The sequence below is a fragment of the Osmia bicornis genome, chromosome 16 (genome assembly GCF_907164935.1).
Source record: "Osmia bicornis bicornis chromosome 16, iOsmBic2.1, whole genome shotgun sequence".
Classification (NCBI taxonomy): Eukaryota; Metazoa; Arthropoda; class Insecta; order Hymenoptera; family Megachilidae; genus Osmia; species Osmia bicornis.
In genome coordinates this window covers 7,208,859-7,228,076 of record NC_060231.1, presented here as the reverse complement: position 1 = coordinate 7,228,076, position 19,218 = coordinate 7,208,859, and the positions used below count along the sequence as shown (strand labels likewise).

Below are 19,218 nucleotides of genomic sequence, written 5' to 3'. Positions count from 1 at the left end.
CTGGCTTTATACATGCTCCCGTTTCCCTGTTATTCCTTTTATGTGTCCATCAATAGTTACTCTTCTACATCCTCTCTCTGCAAAGTTGACTTATCAATATCAATGTATCTTCTGATTTCCACAACCATCATACCTTTACTAAATTTTTATAGAATTTAGAATTTTTATAAACAAGGATTTTGGTAAAATTTTTCATATATTTTATTTTATTTTCTGTTTTATACTTTTATAAGGGTTCACCCTTGAACAGAGCGAATTTACAAAATATATGTAAGAATATTAAACTAAGTAAGAGTCTTATATAATAGAAGAATTAAAATTGGGGCTCTCTTCATGGTCCGTGCTCCGAGGGTTAATTTATTTTATATAGTACGACAAATGAAGTCCTTACTGAGAAGACCCCTCAAGTTATTATAATAAATACACCCGCCTTCTAGTGGTTACACTATATTTGAAATTCCTGTCGGCTGTGTGCAGCGAGACGTTGAAAATCTCGTCGGGTCGGAAATGCGCTTTGAAAATCCGAGGGTAGATGAAAGAACGCATAAAGATTTATGGGGAGGGATCGCATGATACTCGTGACGTTTCGTTAACGTACTAATTAATTATCCTTCCTCCCTCGTCATTTTTCCTGTTTCCTTACTGTCTATGACTTTGGCGTATTGATCGAGCGAAGGGCGACTTCTGTGTACAGCATACGGGATAATTAACCGCCCTTTGCGTATGACGTTGAATAAATAACAAGGAAATACATTTAACCCGGAAATTGTAATCGGTACGATATGAATCAGATTACTGAAGCAATTTTATAATTAAAATTTTGCTTTATTTTATTCCTGAACAATTCGAGATATAATTCAAAAGAAAAGAGAATTGCAAGAAGAAGAGGTTTTAAGTTAGGCTCCTCCTAGGCTTTCCGGGGATCCCCCTATTTTTTCCTAGACTCTCCGGGGATCTTCCCGTCTCTCCCCAGATTTTCTCAGAATTCTTTCAAGATTAAAGGTAAAAAACGATGGGAAGCTCTTCTCTCCATCAAAAGAAGCCTATTTTGCACCCAAGTGTACCCTGTATTGATAGGATGTTACTTTTCAGTACACGTGCGTGTACGTTATCATACATTAAGTTGCCTCTGGTAGGTAAACCGGTTCATCTTGTAGCAAATCAAAGGAATCAGAGGCACATGTAGTACAGAATACACTGCGATTTCTTGTTATAAATCCTTTCTGAAGATCATTATATCTGATAGAACCGAGAAGGTTCCTTGAGGGACTGGTACAAGTTGTACATGATCTCAAACAAATTTTGTGCCATGGTTATTACAAATGTATTTTATTTGCTAAGAAATTCATACAGTAATACTTATAATAGCATTAAATGTTTATTATAATTTTTCTCTGTTATTGATTTTGCAAATCATTTTTGATTTAGTTTATGAAAATCAATGATTTTGTTCTTCTTCCTTGACGAAGATGTCGCTGAATGTCTCTTCCAATGTATCACCAACGCATGCGTGGCTCCATATTTGCCTGAACTGCGCCGCTATGCGGCCTGTGTAAAAATAGGAGTGTTAATTAATAAGTTGTTGTCATCAAGGGCGAAGGACTTAAATCTGTGGAAATATAAACATTACGAAAATGTCTGATTATAGAAATCAGCAAAATTATTGGGCGCAAGCTGCACCTCCGCCCAACTACAATTTCGATAGCTCTGGTTTTGGCCAACCTAACCAACAATTTGAATTTCAAACATACAATGATCAGCAATCTGTAAATTATTCGTCTTATACCCAGAAAAGCTTTCTTGATCCCACTGAAAGTGTATACACTGGTGATATGTTCGGTCAGGATAATTTTCCAAAAGGTATATGATCAAAAGAAATAAACATAATGATATATTACACAATGACTGTTATTATTTTGAATATGGAATTGTAGGTCCAGCTGGATTTGGCGATACGGAAGAAGAACCACCGCTCCTAGAAGAATTAGGCATAAATCCTGATAGAATATTAAGAAAAACATTAGCTGTATTAAATCCATTTCATAGGAGTGGACAGATCGATGATGCAAGTTATTTGCTTCAAGATTCTGATCTAGCTGGTCCAGTAGCAAATTGCTTACTCCTCGCTGCCTTTCTCCTGTTAGCTGGTTCTAAAGCACATTTTGGTTATGTTTATGGTTTAGCCATGACATCTTGTATATTAATGTATATTCTTCTGTCATTAATGACCAGTACCAGTAATATTACATTGTCATCGGTAGCATCTGTATTAGGTTATTGTTTATTACCTGTAGTAGCACTCGCGGGATTCAGTGTCTTTTCATCTTTGCAAGGTGCAGCTGGTTTGGTTCTAGCTGTACTGACAGTCACATGGGCAACACTTTCTGCATCTAGACTATTTTGTACTATGTCAGGAGAAAAAAATCAGCGTCTTCTTATTGCTTATCCTTGTGTTCTTCTTTATGGTGTTTTCACATTAATAGTAATATTCTAAAAGCAATTGATTCTACTTGAATACTTTTCATACAAAAATTTCAATTTTCGAAATATTGTATACCACATCTTGTAAAATGAAATATACAATAATGTATTATTGTTATCTTCAATTTAAGATTTTTATCGTCGTATTATTGATACAATGTTAATCATCATCAACATTGATTTATATGTGAAGGCTATTTATTTATATCAGATTTTAGACATTCTTGTATGTAATATTAATTTACATTATGGATAATATGATTTATAATTAATTATAATATCTTTAAGTATATTGTATCAATATGATATATTTGATTATTCTATACAGATTGTAAATAAATTGCATTTTAATAAATAATACCCTTTATTTGATCTGGTAACGTATCCTTGATAATAAAAATGGAGGATATTTAAATCGATCGATGAAAATATCTTTAAACTAAGTTTACAGTTCCCATGCAATTGAGACAGGATAAATTAAATGGCGCCAGATGGAGCCCCATGTGATGCATATGACGGTACCGGATGTGGGGACGTTTCAAAAATTTCAAAGTCACTTCGATTGTTGTATAATACAATAAATTACACAAATTTTATTTTTTTTTAATAAAATTAAAATTTTTTTCAGGTCTTCCATCTGATCCAGCACAGGTTCAACAACCAATTTTAGTTTGCACAGCGCATATTCATTGGGATCCAGAATTTTGCGATGTGAAATTAATACAAACAATGATGCTCAGCAATGAATTACGTTCCATTTTGGACCAAGCTGGCCAGTCTTTTAGACCTGGCCATAAACCTGACTCTTCCAATGTTCAGTTATTACTTTGTGGTGACTTCAACTCCCTACCTGATTCTGGTAAAGAGATACATTTCATTTACTTTTATTATAAATTTATTATAAAATATAACAAACGTTTGTATTTATTCTGATGTAGGTGTAATTGAATTTCTTACATCGGGACGAGTAGCGGCCGATCACCGCGATTTTAAAGACTTAGCTTATAAATCATGCTTACAAAAGATCTCTGGTTGCGATAAACCTAATGAATTTACTCATTCTTTTAAACTTGCATCTGCGTATAGTGAAGACATCATGCCCTATACTAACTATACGTAAGTTTAATTGATTCAATATTCCATTAATATATTAGATAAAATATTTATTTTTATATTCCCTTTTACAGATTCGAATTCAAAGGCATAATAGATTACATTTTCTATTCGAAACAAAGTATGGTACCATTAGGACTTTTGGGTCCTCTAAGTGCAGATTGGTTCAAAGATCATAAGGTGGTTGGATGTCCGCATCCACATGTTCCATCCGGTAAGTTGAGTTTCTTAAGATTTTAATAGTTCTTTCCATAATAAGTTCACCTTCGTGCTTATTGTAGTTATACAAAAATAAATTCCTCTTTTTTATATAAGAGTTTGTAGGCGTTTAGTGGAAAGGGAGGGCGGTGAGTCTCCCCGGACGCCCTTAGCTTGGGCCGGAGACCGCCAGATGGCGGCGGCATTGATCTATTCTCGCTAGCGGTCGCCCGGCATGCGATTCGAATATATTGGAGTTCCAAAAAGTGGTGTTATAGGCGTCTGGGGCAGGGATCGTCTGTCGTCAACCCCACTGACGAGTCTGGCAGACGATCCCCAGACGAAACGCCTTTTTCTCCCCCCTATAAGTTTCATCTTCCATCACCTGTATCGATTATTAACTTCCAAATATTAGGATTGGGTTTCTAATTAAATTTGTCGTCTTATTTTAGATCATTTTCCTCTGTTAGTGGAACTTGAAATGACACCAACAGTAGGAACAAGCAATGGACTGATCTCACGCAGGTAGCAGCTGCTGCGATCTAGGCCCAAGTAACTATAAGGGAATAATAAATGATAATAAAAATGAAATCCCCATCACATTTTCTCTTACTTCTGGCTCTAGCAATATCACTCGCAGTCGACAACTATTTCAATAGCAAATGTTATAAATACTCCATATTACCGCACATTCAAACAAAAGCTATCAAATATCGATGAATAATTCTAATGACCAGGTGAAGGGAGCTGTGTTGTAATGCGTTTAGCCCATGTATAGTGTATTGCATTTTTAAGAATTAACTTTCCCCATATTAAGAGTATTTTAACTTCTACTACCATCGTAATATGTAGATACCTATTTTCCTACAAAAAGATATTCCGATCAAGCCTCTGTGATATTGACATTAACAATTGGAACAACTTCACATATTTATCAAGAAATTAGTGTCTACTAGAAAAAAAAAAAAAATCCTAATCTCTTCCTAAATGTCATTACAACATTCTCCAAGCCAACTTTTTGATAAGAATGCTGCCATCCAACGAGAAATTGTATTTTTAAACAAAACAAAAACAAAAAATACGAAAACATACACGCTATACTGGGCTGTGCGAAGTGATTGGAGTTGACTTAACAATTTCAATGCAAGTACAAATCTGTTCTTATTGGCCACGTATATTGATAATGATAATGTTATATAAGGAAATAGATGATATTGTAGCGAGTGTATTTGTAAGTATGGTAATGTAATGATATTCATCATTCATAGTATCTTGGAAAAATCAATGGACATTCACTCATTAAATGTTCAGTTCCAATTATTAATATATACCATACTAATTCACTACTTGGTAATTCAGTTGAATTCAATTTGTATATGCTGCAATATTTCTTTTATGTTTATCCCTCTATCGTGTACTTATTCTTTAATCACATGTACATTTATGTCAGTGTATTTTCTTTCATTTTTATTAAGTTTCCGTTTGACAAACTTCATTATACATAATAATCTCAGCAGAGAATGTAAGATACATTTTCCAGCATCGTTTCAAATTTATTATTATTCAAATTTTATATCTGAATAATATATATGTAGTAATAGTTTGTTGTATAATAATTAGTTTCATTATTCATTATTGATCCGCACGCGATATGTATATTTTTTTTTTTAATTTTGTAAATATTAGATTTTTTTTTCTTAAACGATATAAAGTTGCATTACTTATCATAGTGTGTAAGCATTATTGTATGATATGCTTCAAAATTGCATGCTTTTCTTATGTTTATAATTTTTTATTAAAATCGATCTAATTTCATGCATTATTTATTTCTTTTTTTATTTCATTAGATACAAAGTAAAGCATGTATATGAAAGAAGATATTGCAATATTATAAATTATAAAGAATACTTAAGCCTGATTTTCCTTTTTAACATTTGCAATAGCTAATACAGTGTTCCTAAACATATTTCAAACAAAACGGCACTATCAATACACTGCATAACATTCATTGTACATAATAAATGTGATAAGTGTAAAATGGGCTTGTAATCTACTTGTAATTGAAAGAAGTAACAACTGAATTATACAAGTAGTAGACAATTAGTTTATCAAAGACATATGTGTAGTAAATGTTGTATAAAGTAGATAATTACAATATAGTTTTAATTAATGGAGGTAGAAGTGGCAATCCCTATTTGTATATGCATTCATTAACAAACGCGCGGTAAGCGAACAATACATATACAAACGAGTTATTCATAAATTTGGGCCTACATTAAAATTAACAAATCGTTCATTACATTGTTTAGAAAAATGTACATTTAATTTCTTTATCACGATCTATGTTAATATCAATAGGGTATATAATGTGAAACGCTAACGTTTCATAAAACTTTTCGATAGTATCGGTGTTGGCTACTTCTAAACATATATATTTTCTTTTTCATAGAATTGAAATTCAATTATATGATACGTAATTATCATATAAAGCAAAATTTTTTATGATCCAATAAAACCTTAAATAATTACTGACATTTAGGTAGTATTAAATGTTAAATTACAACTGAAAATTGTTTTCCTAAAAATACCTATGTTTTTCTCCTAAGCAAAATTAATATTATTTCACTGGTTTTTTGGTATTAGATCATTTTACAAAATCAATTTTGTATATTACGTTTCTAATATTTTTGGCATATAAAATAAATGGTACTGACGCATAAAAACGGGTTGTATTGAAATAGTACTGTTAAAGCATAGCATTTAATTATGTAGGTATTTTTTTAAGGTGTTTGTGTACAACGTTTTAATTATACTTCATCAGCAAAATATAACTGCTTATAAATTTAATTGTAATTTGAATATTTTAAGTGGACACTATGATTTGATAATTATAGTTTACTTTTGGAATGTTAGAACGTGGCAAAGAACAGTAGACATTCATGTTAAATCGAACCGAAACGATTTATTTAAAGTGTCAATGAAGCAAACATTTAATACTTACTATATCTTGTTTAATTTAGGGATCTGCAAGGACTTGGAACGGGTCAGGTTAGATTTTTACATGTTAAGTATCGGAATTTCCAAAATTTCAAGTACTAAATATTCGGGAAATCCCGATGTTGCCTCGTGCAATCAACCTGACCTGAACCCTTTGCTTGGGATTTTAGGTCCTCGCAGACCCCTTGTTCTCATGCATTTTGGCTCATACAAAGCCTATGCCATAGTATTCAAGATAGCTTTGAAAAAACATAGAAGCTCGAGAAGATTTATGATTAATATAATACTTTAACTTAGATTTTACACATGTACCCTATTTTAAGTACAGTGGTTCTCAAAAACAGATATTTTCTTATTGAGATAAATGTACTATACGCGGCATTCATTTTAATACAAATTCAGAAATCACATGTAAATTTTCGATTGACTCATTACAATAATTAAATTATGAAGTACAATATGACTGTTAGTCACAAATTAATATTTATCGTTTCATTTAATGAACTTGAGGACCACTGTTCCTCAACATAGTAACAGGACTTTTGCTAATATCAATTCATATAAACGCTAATGCAGAATACATTGTAAAAAGCATACAAGATTTAATCATTTTTTTATCTTAAGAAAAACGTGATTTTTTTTACAAAATATACATAGCAATACTCTTAAAAAGATCTTCTGCTGTAATAAACCATTTTCTATCTAGTTCGATGAATTCTTATAAACACTGAATTATATTCATTTGCATTGTTAATGATTATAAATACATTACATTAATACTGTTGTTTTAAATGTTATATGCAGGGTGTCCCATGCTACTGGGCCAAGATATATAATAATTCTAAAATGATACAAGATAGAAAGAAATGACATTAGGAAAAATTAAATGGCGTCGAATGGAGCACTATATGATGCATGTGTCCATACCGGAAGTGGAGGTATTTCGAAGATTTCGAAGCGTCTTTTTATTCTTTACAAAAAGGTATTAAGGTACTTAGGTCGAAAATTTATTAGTTTCAAAGATATCTTAGAGACGCCTTCACTTCCGGTACCAACACAGGCATCGGGTGATGTTCCATTCGACACCATTCAATTTTTTATTCGGATGCAACAGTATTAACATAAAAAATGTGATAGAAAAGCATCTATAAAATTAAAAACAAAGACAGTTTTAATAATTTTTATAGCGTCATTCATCAACATTTTATTTTATCATGGAAAGGATGTTAATTTCAAAGATGTTTCGTATTATTTCAAAGTTGTTGGAGAACAAAAATAATATATCCCTCTAGTCAACTAGTGCTATATTATAAAGCTAGATTATTGCAGGCCTCGATTGTTTCATTCTATTTATATTTGTATAATATGATAAAAAAAAAAGCAATTAAAATGATTTAGGAGATGAAATGGTTATACAAGTATGACAATAAATGAAGTATTTAGATAGAATAAAAGAGTTATTTAAATAAAGATTTACTTTGTACTAAGTAAATATTAGTTTCTCAAATGCTGTACCTAATAAATGATACTAATTCATTTTAATTCATTCGTACAATATACATTCATAAATATTTTGTTGATATTAATCTTATATTGAAAAAATGATTACTTTATTTGTACTTTAATTACAGAAAGATTCATTCCATATTTATAGAGATAATATAATTTAATGTCGTTTTAAATTTGCAACATTTTTATATCGATTTAATGAATTTTGCCAAATTTTATGATAAGAAGAGATAAGAATATTTCGAATTGAAAATATAAATTACTATACACACATTTAGAATTAACGAACGAAAGTATTGAATAACAAAATGTAATAAAATAATGCAATATAAGAATTCATCGAACTGTTGCAAATATCATTTGAATTATGGATTTCATATAATTCTTATTCTTTAAAAACATTTGAAATTCCAATGAACGTTTAAGTATCTTAAAATCTCCATAATTATATATCACTTTCGAATCCTCAATCTTCTGAGCTCCTTCAACCCATAGAAAACTTCAATCTTACTTTTAGATTAGTTAATAATAGGCAAATATTTTTACGTGATAAAACATTAACTGTCAATCCTGTATAATGTAAACATAATGTTCTGTTTGAAATGTTCTGTACATTAATAGTTTGAACGACGAGACATGTAGTTGATACCTGTACTTTTCTGTACTTTGTAATTCTGGGCATACCACGTAATTTAAGGGTATAACATTACATATAAATACAAAATGACACTATCCACGCAATGTTAATAGAATATTATTGTTTTTTTAAATTAAGGAAGACAATTTAACGAGACGCGTAGCTTTCAAATTACCACGCTGTAATAATATTTAATGGCTATAATTTATGCGTATCAGAGTATAAATATATATTTATAATTAAAAGTATATCTGGAGCTAGCAATTATGTTATATAATAATAACAAGTGACACCAAAAGAATCATTTTTTAAATAATTTTTTAATATTTTAGCAAATATATATATATTTTGTTTAGTTTATTGCACGTGATATTAGAATTTCTATTAATATTTTGGTATATTAACCAAGTATTTAATAACTAATCATTTTGATTGTAAAACATGTGTAGTACAATTATATAGGAGAATCACAATTTTGAATACATAGTCATTTTTATGTATTATGTTTTTACGAATAATCCTATTACATTAAGTAGAGACTAATATAATTAATACACGGTACATCAATTCTTAATATAATCCCAAAGATAATTTCATGAAAAATTATATTCTAATTGTTTTCCCTTACTGCCTCATAAATATATGTGATTTATTTACTTCAACGAAGTGCAATGCACAAGCAATCTTAATTATGTTCTATGCGATATTGCGTGATAGTGTCGATTTTTCACTTCCATAAACAAAAATATAATTATACTAGAATTATAATAAGACGAGCACAGCACATTTCAGCCTGTACTTTTGTAAGAACATGATTAAAAAAAAAAAACGTTATAAACATCGGAACATAATTCTTGCGTCCGTCATAAGATTAATTACATCTCAGTGTTAATGATGTAAATTCAATCAGATTTCGTGTATGCTTTTGGAAATCTTTTATTTGCTTTATTGGAAATGTTGGAATCAAGATTTATTTTATTTCTTTGAAAATAAAAAACTGTTCGCGTTAGATTACACGTATAATTTTTTCAAAATTTGACGGAATAATGTTATAAAATTGATAAGATAATTATAATAATATATAACGTTTCTAAAATATCTGACGAATTTTTAAATATTGAATATGTTATAATAGATATACTTTTAAATCAATAATTTAAAATTCTTTTATTGAAATTTTACATGATTATACATTTTAATGGTACTTTTATACGTGAAATCTTAATTATTAAAATAATTTTTCAAATTTTGATATGTTATCAATTGATTCCAAGTAGGATACGTTATATTTCGCTGATTTAATTAATTATCGATGATTCCTCGTTACCGTATATCCATTATAAATACTCAAAGATTCATTGAAAGTACAAATAGGTAGCAACACGGTCCTGATTGAATATTGGAAAAAAAGAGTTGTAAGGACAATGAAGGAGAGAATGTGTCTAGTAGGATATAAAAAAAGTTTGAATGCTCTGTCAGTCTGCACTTAAAACACCCTTTTATTTAGATATTCATCTTACAGTGACATGTAATTTAGTTTTTATTGAAAATGCAATGATTGTATATGGGCTGCGTTTGAGTCGTGATTGAATGTAACAGTTTATTAACTAACGTGAAATAAATTAAAAATATTGCAAAAATTAACTAAGCGAATGTTTATTGTTATACAAAACAAGATCAGTCAAGTTTTGTTGTTTCTTTATAAATAAAACAGTTTGCGCAATTTATTGAAAATATATACATTTTGTTCAAGGATTAAAGGTTTCTAGACTAAGCTTTAGGATTATACATTTATTTTTAATAATATAATATTATTTATTTTAAACAATGTTCAAATATTAAATTATATTATTTTGTATATAACATCATCTCTGTTTTCTGTAGATACTAATTCTAATTTCACTGGACAGTGTAACCAATAACTTAGAAGTTCTTCAGTGTAACCGATTAAAAAATATATTTTAATAGGCGATAATCTGCGTATAATAATTCCGGCGATTCTAATCACGTTATGTTGCCGTTTGATAATTATTTCACTGAGAAACAATCCATGCCATGTTCCTTGCATAAAACTTCGAATAAACATATCCTCAATTGCTGTTTCAGAAATTCTGTTGCCATCTTTTATACTTGCTACAAGAAAAAAGAAATACTGTACTTTCTATTAAAAAATGTTAAGCTAAAGTTATTGTATAACATACATACAGGTATTCCAACTATTCCAAGATTTCCTAGCAGCAATTTGATATGGAGGGTTTGCCATTTCATATGTTAATGATTGCTTTATTCTTGGTTTAGGTCTATAGTGCCCAGCTTGTGTTTTATTAAATACTGCACTAGCATGCAAACATCTTCTTGTAATAACATTTTGATTAAGTAATATCTGCAAATGAATTGGAATGTTTATTAATAGATAAGGTTATGTTGTGAATACTTACGTTTAGTACATACATTTACAGGACGTATACAAGAGACCAAGCTCATTATATCTTTAGTTTTCTGTACAATATACAACCTACAATTGTATTGTTAATAACAATCGTTAATTTTTTGAATGATCAACCTAATAAACAATACTCCAAAACATGACAGGAGTACCAAGCTCATAAGATAAAATTACATTCCAGGCTTACATCATGGAAATCCAAAAGACGCTATACACATTCTTCGGATTTATTTCTGTGATTTTTTTTATTGCATATACTTCAAATCAATTCAAGAAAGAAGAAATTATTTATATAAAACTTTGTAGCAATATGGCAAATATATTTAATAATCTTTGTTATCGTATGCAACTATAGTTTTCTCAGTTTAACAGAAGAGTATAAGTTAGTAGTTTCTGGCCTCTCTGTCTGGCCCTTCCTGGCCTTCCCCCGGTTTCTGCCTGACTCTCCCTAAGATTTCTCTAAATTCGCAAAAGATCAAACAATTTCTGTTACATGTTTCTATTCTACATTCAATTCTGCATCAAATGGCGCAAATTGCAGCTTTTTACGAGCATTCTAAATGCCCTAAATTTGAAAGCAAAGGTGGTAGTTCATGCTCCACTGTGTTCCCCTGTGGCTCGGGGGGCTTAGAATACGGCCACGGTATCCCCTGCCTGTCGTAAGAGGCGACTAAAAGGGGTCACACAAACACATACACACACGTACACACACATACACACCGATTCGGACAAAAGATGAGCAGACTCTAAAAGTATGGACAAGTATGAGTGGCGAAATTTAAAAATGTGCGGTGTTTGGTGTTGGCGGGGCTGCCAGCACATCCCCGAAGGCGCGTGGCCGATAGTGTTCGTTGGGCAATATGGGGACAGATAAGTCCCCAAAAGCGCGTGGCCGATAGCGTTCGTTGGGCAATATGGGGACAGATAAGTCCCCAAAAGCGCGTGGCCGATAGCGTTCGTTGGGCAATATGGGGACAGATAAGTCCCCAAAAGTCCCCTTTAGGGGCGAAATTAGTGAGATGAGATGAGATGCTCCACTGTGCAATCCTGCGCCATGCGACTCGCAGGTTGGAAGATGGTGGAGGAACGCAGCGAGCTCTCCGCTAATCGCTTTCTACTTCGTTTGGGAGTATCGCCAATCAGGGCGAAGATGCGCACTGGAGATGCGCGAAGAACGAAAACTGGTCTTTCCGCAGTTATGGACTCTGGTGAACTCCGCTGTATGTATTGACTGTACAGTATTCTTGTACTACCCTTGTAAGAATCAAACTTCCTAATTGTCCACTTTAATTAAAATGGCCCTTTCACATAATGTACGAAGTTCTTCGTGAGTAACTGTTTACATTCCTATTAGCACGCGTCTGGCTATGGTTATGTTTACGGTTATAGCTGTTGAGCAACTGAAAGTCGATATTACGTTAGTAAGAATTTATTTCTCATTCAGGCCAATTAAAAGTGTACAATTATGTAGTGAATAGCGGAATTATAGTTTCACTTTCATAGCTGGTAATTCTAACGCGAGACTAAGGCTGAAAGTTTCAAAGCTTTGCAATTAGCACAAGGAAACATACTAAAAATATTATAAATTATTTATTACACGGAATGGCATTTCTTATTATTGCTAATAGTAAGAAAGGATATACAAGTTTCTTAATCCTTGAACAAAGTTAATTTAAAATTAAATGTATAATTCTAAGCGCAAGAGATTGTCTACATCGACAACAAAAGGCGATGAAAAAGTGGTACTTTGTCACTTGCTCCTTCCATCGGATCGAATGATCACAGTGGAACGCTACAAACAGCAATTGAATTATTTGAACAAGACACTTCGAGAGAAATCTTCAACTTGTGCAACGAACCGACGCAAAAACGTTTTGCTCCATATAATGCGAAGCCCTATGTTGCTTCTCCAATCGAGCAAACACTTCTTGATCTTGAAAATTCAAAAATTCTAGAATTGCAAAATTCTAAAATGTTAAAATGCTAAAATTTCAAGAACCAAAATTTCCAAATTCTGAGATCCTAACATCTTCTCCCAATGTCTTATACTTTATTTCATAAAAACCACTAATGCCATACTTTCCACCTATTTTATAAATTTTCCTTTCCTCCATTTAATCAACACCCTAATTAAACTCTAAAAGGATTAAACAACAGACCACCCTATCGACAAAAGATTGTCGATAAATCATTTAACGCAAGGATTCATCGATGAGGAGAATCAAAGGAAAAGGGCGACGGGAATAGTCGCGATGGTGGGGGGAGACATCGAGCGTCGGAGGGGTGAGCGCGCGCGGTACGCGGTGGTGGGGGGAATCGGAGGGCAAATGGAAAGTCTGACTCCGACCCGCTGGCAGTCTCGTTGATCCAGCCACGGGTAGTATGCGCCGGTGACGTGACAATGGCGGTACTTGTAATTGCGGTACGGTGCGTTATTGTGATCAGCTGATCAACCGAGCTTGTCAGTGGTACCGGAAGTGTCCGATTCTAAGGACACGCGAATCGAATAAATAATTCGAAGAGCAGAGGCTCCGAATCGACGTTTCGTCTCGCATCGTCGTTCGCGAAAGAGAAATTCGTGAAAAGAAAAGAAAATTCCATTTCGGGAGATATGTCGCGCTCGTGATCCTCTTTCGTTCGCCAGGCGTCGGTGTTATCCTTCGCTTTTTTCTGTGAATATTGTGTTTTGCCATTTTCGCGGCTGTGTTGTGTGCACGTATGCGTGAGATTCGCACGAGAGATAGATAAATGTGTGTTAGCCATGCCTGCCGTGCGGAAATACAGAAGGGATACCAGTGAAGTGAGCTGCTGTCTCAAGTATGTGATCTTTGGATTTAATGTCATGTTTTGGGTGAGTGGTCACACGCTTATTGTACAATTTTGACCGGCATTTAAGGTGTTTGTATCCCTAAATAATCTAGTTAAATTTCAAAAACACTAACGTAGAAGATAACGAAGATAACGATAAAATAAACAAAAGGTACATTTTTAGTTATAATTCAAAAATGGTACTTTCAATTTTCTTCAAAATTTAGAGAATTATAGAAGGATATATTATGAACTAATTATAATAAAAATGGAGATTATTTATTGCATAGTTTTAGAAATAAAGTCAAGGACATTTAATATTTGTTTTAGTGAATTTATATCATAATGTTTCGTAAAATTAGTTTAACTGGTACCTTTACCAATGTTCTGATTTTTAAATTTGACTTAGGTGATATAAACACCCTAATTGTACGGTTACGCGCCAAAGGCGAGCGTTTGAGCGCCTAATAACTAATGTTTTGTTACGTTTAACGTATCAACACGTCGACTGCCTTGCGGGTTATTTGTATCTGGCACTGTGAATTTAATGTGTTTAAATAATTCAATTGAAAGCAAATTACAGAATTGAATGAGAATATGTATCTTACTACGTTTATTTTAAGGGTGGCAGTCAACGTGTTAAGATAATTAACCTTTAACCATTGTTTTATAACATTTATTATAAAACGTATCTGGGGATTCGTTTCCATATCTGTAATAATTTTTTGTTTAATATCCAGTTATTTACCGGGGCAGATAAAAATTCGCTTCAAATTTAATCCTTATAATTCCAGGATTATTGCACACGGTGTTGTTGAAATTATTAAATCTGTGTGTAACGGAATACACTGTTCTATTTGAAACGCAATATTTTCCACATTTCTGAAAATATTTGAGTTAAATTTTTATTAAGTTGCTGTGTGTAATTTTCTACATTTTCGCGTGGAAAATTACATTTGAAATTTGAGGTTTAGAATTTTAAAAACCACAAACCAAAAATCAAATTAACACAGAATTAAAATTCGCAGAAATTTTATTAATTATAATGAATTTTCTTTATTACGATTCAGGCTTCGCTGTTCAAGGGTTAATTATTAAACAAAAACTTGTAATAATTTAAATTAGAATAGAATGTTATTTAATTTATCAAGTAATATCAGAATTAAATCTGATCGTAAATTTCATCTCTTCAATGCTTTTATTAATTTATTTTCATTCATTAATTTATAAATAATAGGATGAAATTTTAGTACTTCAATTCCTCAATTATTTATATAAATCCTCTCCAAATCTTGTATCGACTTCCACGATTACAATTCATGAATCTATATTAAAACAGAATTTCAGTACTAAATTATTTAACCCTTGAACTGCAGAGTCTGGGTTAATCGAGATCCAAATTTACGTAGATCGGAGTTTCATATATGAGAACGTGTTTGAATTTAAATTCAGATTTAAATTTCCAAAATTTTGTATCGATTTTCGTAATTTGTTCGACGGTATTCGAGGAAGGGAATATGCCGCAATTGATTGAATTTATGATTCCGTGCAGCAGCGGTATACTTTTGTGAGGAACACCGCGAATGACCTGTATGCAGCTCGTGTGTGTCGCGAAGTGTTCCAATTGCAAGAACCGCGATGCAGTTGGTGCATGTGCGTCACGGTCTGTATACCCTATAACGATACACATAGGGAATACCCATATACGAGTCGTTCCGAGTTAAAAAGCATGCAAATCGCTGAACTTTTCCTGCAGCTAGTTGCGAATCGCAAAATCCGAGTGCTCTTTCAAATTTTCCCTGCCGGATGCCGTCGTTAATAAGCAGCTGCATAATTCCAAAATTTCATTTCGCTCTTTGCGCTAATTACGCGTTGATGAAATTTATTATTAGTCACGTCGAGTAGTATAATTTCAGATTTGGATATTTATTTTATTTATTCATCTCTTTGACGAGTACGATTGTTCTCCTCTTCAATTATTCAATTATCAATGACTCACCATGTATATTGTGTTAATGTTTTCTAACGTCGTGTTCCAGCCTTATTTCGTATTCATCGAAGTGTGACGTTCTGTTCCTTCAGAATGTTCGAAGGTCGGTAAGCAACGTGTTAAAAACTTGTATATACATACGTATAACGTTCCGAAGCTGGAGAAGGATATTTTAATGACTCGTCAAGGATACAGTGGGGACACTGCACTCGTTGCTTTCTCAGAAACAGTTGAATGTCCTTCACCTTGGTGAACGGACGTTCGATAATGAATCATTCTCCTTATAGAGGATATGGGTTAACAAAAGAAAGAAAAAAAATTTGGGGACTAGAAGGATAGATACGTCACTGAGAAATAAAATTTTTTTTTAAATATAAGATTTCAACTTACAATTAGTAGTGACCTCAAATAAATTTTTTTGAAGAAGATATTATTCTTTAGTAGTAACCTAATCCTACTAAAAAAATTTTAAATAAAAGATTTTTATATATTTAAAGAGAATACAATTGATAAAATGAAATTGGAACTCTGGCTCGATTCTGGTATTTGAGGGTTAAAGGAAAAGGATAATGGAGAAAGTAGATAAGGTAGTGACCAGACGTGGAACGAACATTCTATTTCCTACTCTTCAGACAAGGTACACGTGTTACCAATAGCAATGCTTGTACACTCTCTATGGTTGACACGCTTTTACTACCAGGTCCACGTTACGTCTGTTGCATTACGTGTACGCATGTACACGCGATATTATTCCTGCGTATTCAACCATGTGGTCACGAACCCGATGTCGATACTGTTCTTCATGAAAACGTCGGCTGGATTTTATCCTCGTCACTTCCTTCGCCGTGGTCCGTTGTTCTTCTTCGTACTCGCTCTCCCACTCGATCCCTGGCACTGTTTGAGGAATCTCATTACAAAAGTTGCCTGTAAAACCGGTTTCTAACCAGTGCAACCGGCCACCATGGCATAGGTTCATTTTACTTCATGTAGGTGTGACTTCTTTTCACTACCCTCTACCATGGGGTGCATTTTTGGACGCCCATCCATGGGCGTAACTGAGATTTTTCTTTTAGTAACTTTGCATCGAATATGCCCTGTAAATTTTCTGATAGAATTCTCGACCCACCCGGTATATTACGGTGACCAATGGATCAATATTCCTTGTTCATGGGGAGAAACTCAATATCTTGACGGAATAAACATGCAATTAATTCTGTCCAAGATTCGTTAACAATCATATTTAAGATGCATAATTACATCTGCATAATTGACTTTATTGTTACTTTTTTACTACATTTTTATAATTATATTTTATTGGTGGATTTAAATTCTTTGATTAATTGATTAATTGAATGGCAAAGTAAAAGGGCATTTTGTACTATTTCACACCAGAGTTGAGCATTATTTAATTAAAATGAGGTTGATTAAATTATTTTATAAAAGGTTATTCATTATTTTTAAATAATTTCCTGTCATTTATCATTTTTACATTTGTCATTTATTATTTACCAATTAAAATATTAATTATGTATTGTTCGTTATTTACAAATTATCCCAAACTCTGCGTCATGAAATGTCATTTAAATGAATTTATTTCGCAAATTCCACCCATGATTGACAGCTAATAAGAATACAGTGATCCATATCTTTGTTCACATGAAAATTTTATTTGTTAATTAAAATAATTATATTTTATCGATTTAATGATATACCATATAAAATATGGTCTCCACATTTTTCTGAAAATTTCCAAACATGTGAATCACTGTATAAATTCTTTATCATTGCCCGGAGGAATTAATTTTTGTGAAATATCATTAAACTTTTGATTAGAAAGTTGAGATTCAAATATCCTGGAAAGTTTAATTGGAGATAACTGTACCAAAAGGAATGCAGTTATCTAAAAAGCCTCAAGGAAATTTAGGTCTCGTAGAATATGCCACTAGCAGTGCACGAACAACCGCATGAAATCTTCAAAAAGCCTTCAAACAAGCATAACGACTCGTTTTATGCCCCTCAAAGAAATTTAAACAAAGAAATAGCTTGCATATTTCGCAAAGATTAAATTTATAATAGCATATTATAACTAATTATAGTTATATTGCCGCAGAAAAAAATTTTTTATCAAATTATATATGTCTCTATAGTAGCTCTAATCAAATGTAAAGATTTAGGGTTAATTTTTATTTATAATAATTTTTCATGATAAAAAATCATGATGATTATTAATTATTACTTTGAACACCCTATATACTACAGAACAGTCCTTAATTCACAGTGGGTATTTCCCAGATACTCATATATGGATTAACAGTCGTGAAAGGGTTAAAATGAAATATGAATCTCTCGAGTGGAGCATTAGAACAAACCGTGTCGTCGATTCGCTTTCTAATCATTACATAACCGATGTCACAAGTGCTGTAACGATCTAATGGTCATCTGACACTCGTGTGTGATGTATAAAAAAGCTATTCAATTTTTTGTGTAGTATGATGCATTCCTAGATAAAACAGTACCTGCTTGAAATAGAAAATCAAAACATTCAGACTCTTTCCTTGATCGTATTAAATAATACTGCAGTTTTATATTAATTAAAATATTGATTTGATATCAGAAATTTTCAATTGATATTTCAATTATACAATTTTCTGTATGAATTTATAATTGTTCGTTGAAATAAATATTTCTCTCGTTTCAATATTATTTCCATCAAGGTCTGATTTAATCACGAGTGCACTTACATATATACACAGAGAGGAATAATCGTGAAAATGTAGAATAGATACTGGGTCAAAATGATCCTGAATTCGTGAAATAAATCTTCAGGTATTATCCCATTTAGACAGAAATATTTCAATAACCATTTCCAATCATTTTTGCTCAAAATATACTCATTGTCAGTTGTTATAAAATCGTAATTAAAAGGAGAGTTATTTCATATACATATACAATATTTTATTTGCTTGTTCTAATTAATCGATAAAAAGAATAATTTCTAAATTGTCGGTTTCATTTGTGTATTTTTATATACAGTATTTG

At 32.0% G+C, this 19,218-nt stretch overlaps 4 protein-coding genes across 12 annotated transcripts in view; 3 read left to right on the top strand and 1 right to left on the bottom strand.

The window, feature by feature from the left end:
- Nucleotides 1–10,579, top strand: part of LOC114872277 (CCR4-NOT transcription complex subunit 6-like) — a 233,498-nt gene extending 222,919 nt beyond the window's left edge. For 4 of the 5 annotated variants that reach the window (XM_029179332.2, XM_029179331.2, XM_029179336.2 and 1 more), the window contains 4 exons: nt 3,110–3,340; nt 3,420–3,597; nt 3,669–3,808; nt 4,245–10,579. In XM_029179332.2, the coding sequence (XP_029035165.1) occupies nt 3,110–3,340; nt 3,420–3,597; nt 3,669–3,808; nt 4,245–4,321 (626 nt within the window). In that variant the 3' untranslated portion in view covers nt 4,322–10,579. The other variant, XM_029179333.2, reaches the window with a different exon arrangement.
- On the top strand, nt 1,502–2,857 carry LOC114872278 (protein YIPF5). The gene is made up of 2 exons (XM_029179337.2): nt 1,502–1,860; nt 1,935–2,857. Exons 1-2 carry the CDS (start codon nt 1,635–1,637, stop codon nt 2,492–2,494), a joined length of 786 nt encoding a protein of 261 aa, XP_029035170.1. The 5' UTR covers nt 1,502–1,634; the 3' UTR covers nt 2,495–2,857.
- A 146-nt stretch (nt 10,580–10,725) lies between the features above and the next one.
- On the bottom strand, nt 10,726–11,574 carry LOC114872222 (28S ribosomal protein S24, mitochondrial). The gene is made up of 3 exons (XM_029179215.2): nt 11,387–11,574; nt 11,141–11,318; nt 10,726–11,068 (listed from the first exon to the last, which is right to left on the bottom strand). Exons 1-3 carry the CDS (start codon nt 11,417–11,419, stop codon nt 10,779–10,781), a joined length of 501 nt encoding a protein of 166 aa, XP_029035048.1. The 5' UTR covers nt 11,420–11,574; the 3' UTR covers nt 10,726–10,778.
- A 946-nt stretch (nt 11,575–12,520) lies between these two features.
- The window catches only part of LOC114872221 (tetraspanin-5), a 35,931-nt gene continuing 29,233 nt past the window's right edge, over nt 12,521–19,218 (top strand). For 4 of the 5 annotated variants that reach the window (XM_029179213.2, XM_029179210.2, XM_029179211.2 and 1 more), the window contains exon 1: nt 12,521–14,232. In XM_029179213.2, the coding sequence (XP_029035046.1) occupies nt 14,143–14,232 (90 nt within the window). In that variant the 5' untranslated portion in view covers nt 12,521–14,142. The remainder of the gene's footprint in view (nt 14,233–19,218) is intronic. The other variant, XM_029179212.2, reaches the window with a different exon arrangement.

Coding starts and splice junctions, on each gene's coding strand:
- LOC114872278 (XM_029179337.2), top strand. CDS start 1,635: ATGTCTGATTATAGAAATCAGCAAAATTATTGGGCGCAAGCTGCACCT. Junction 1,861..1,934: donor TCAGGATAATTTTCCAAAAG/GTATATGATCAA, acceptor ATGGAATTGTAG/GTCCAGCTGGATTTGGCGAT.
- LOC114872222 (XM_029179215.2), bottom strand. CDS start 11,419: ATGAGCTTGGTCTCTTGTATACGTCCTGTAAAT. Junction 11,319..11,386: donor CTTGTATACGTCCTGTAAAT/GTATGTACTAAA, acceptor ATTCATTTGCAG/ATATTACTTAATCAAAATGT. Junction 11,069..11,140: donor TTGGAATAGTTGGAATACCT/GTATGTATGTTA, acceptor TTTTTCTTGTAG/CAAGTATAAAAGATGGCAAC.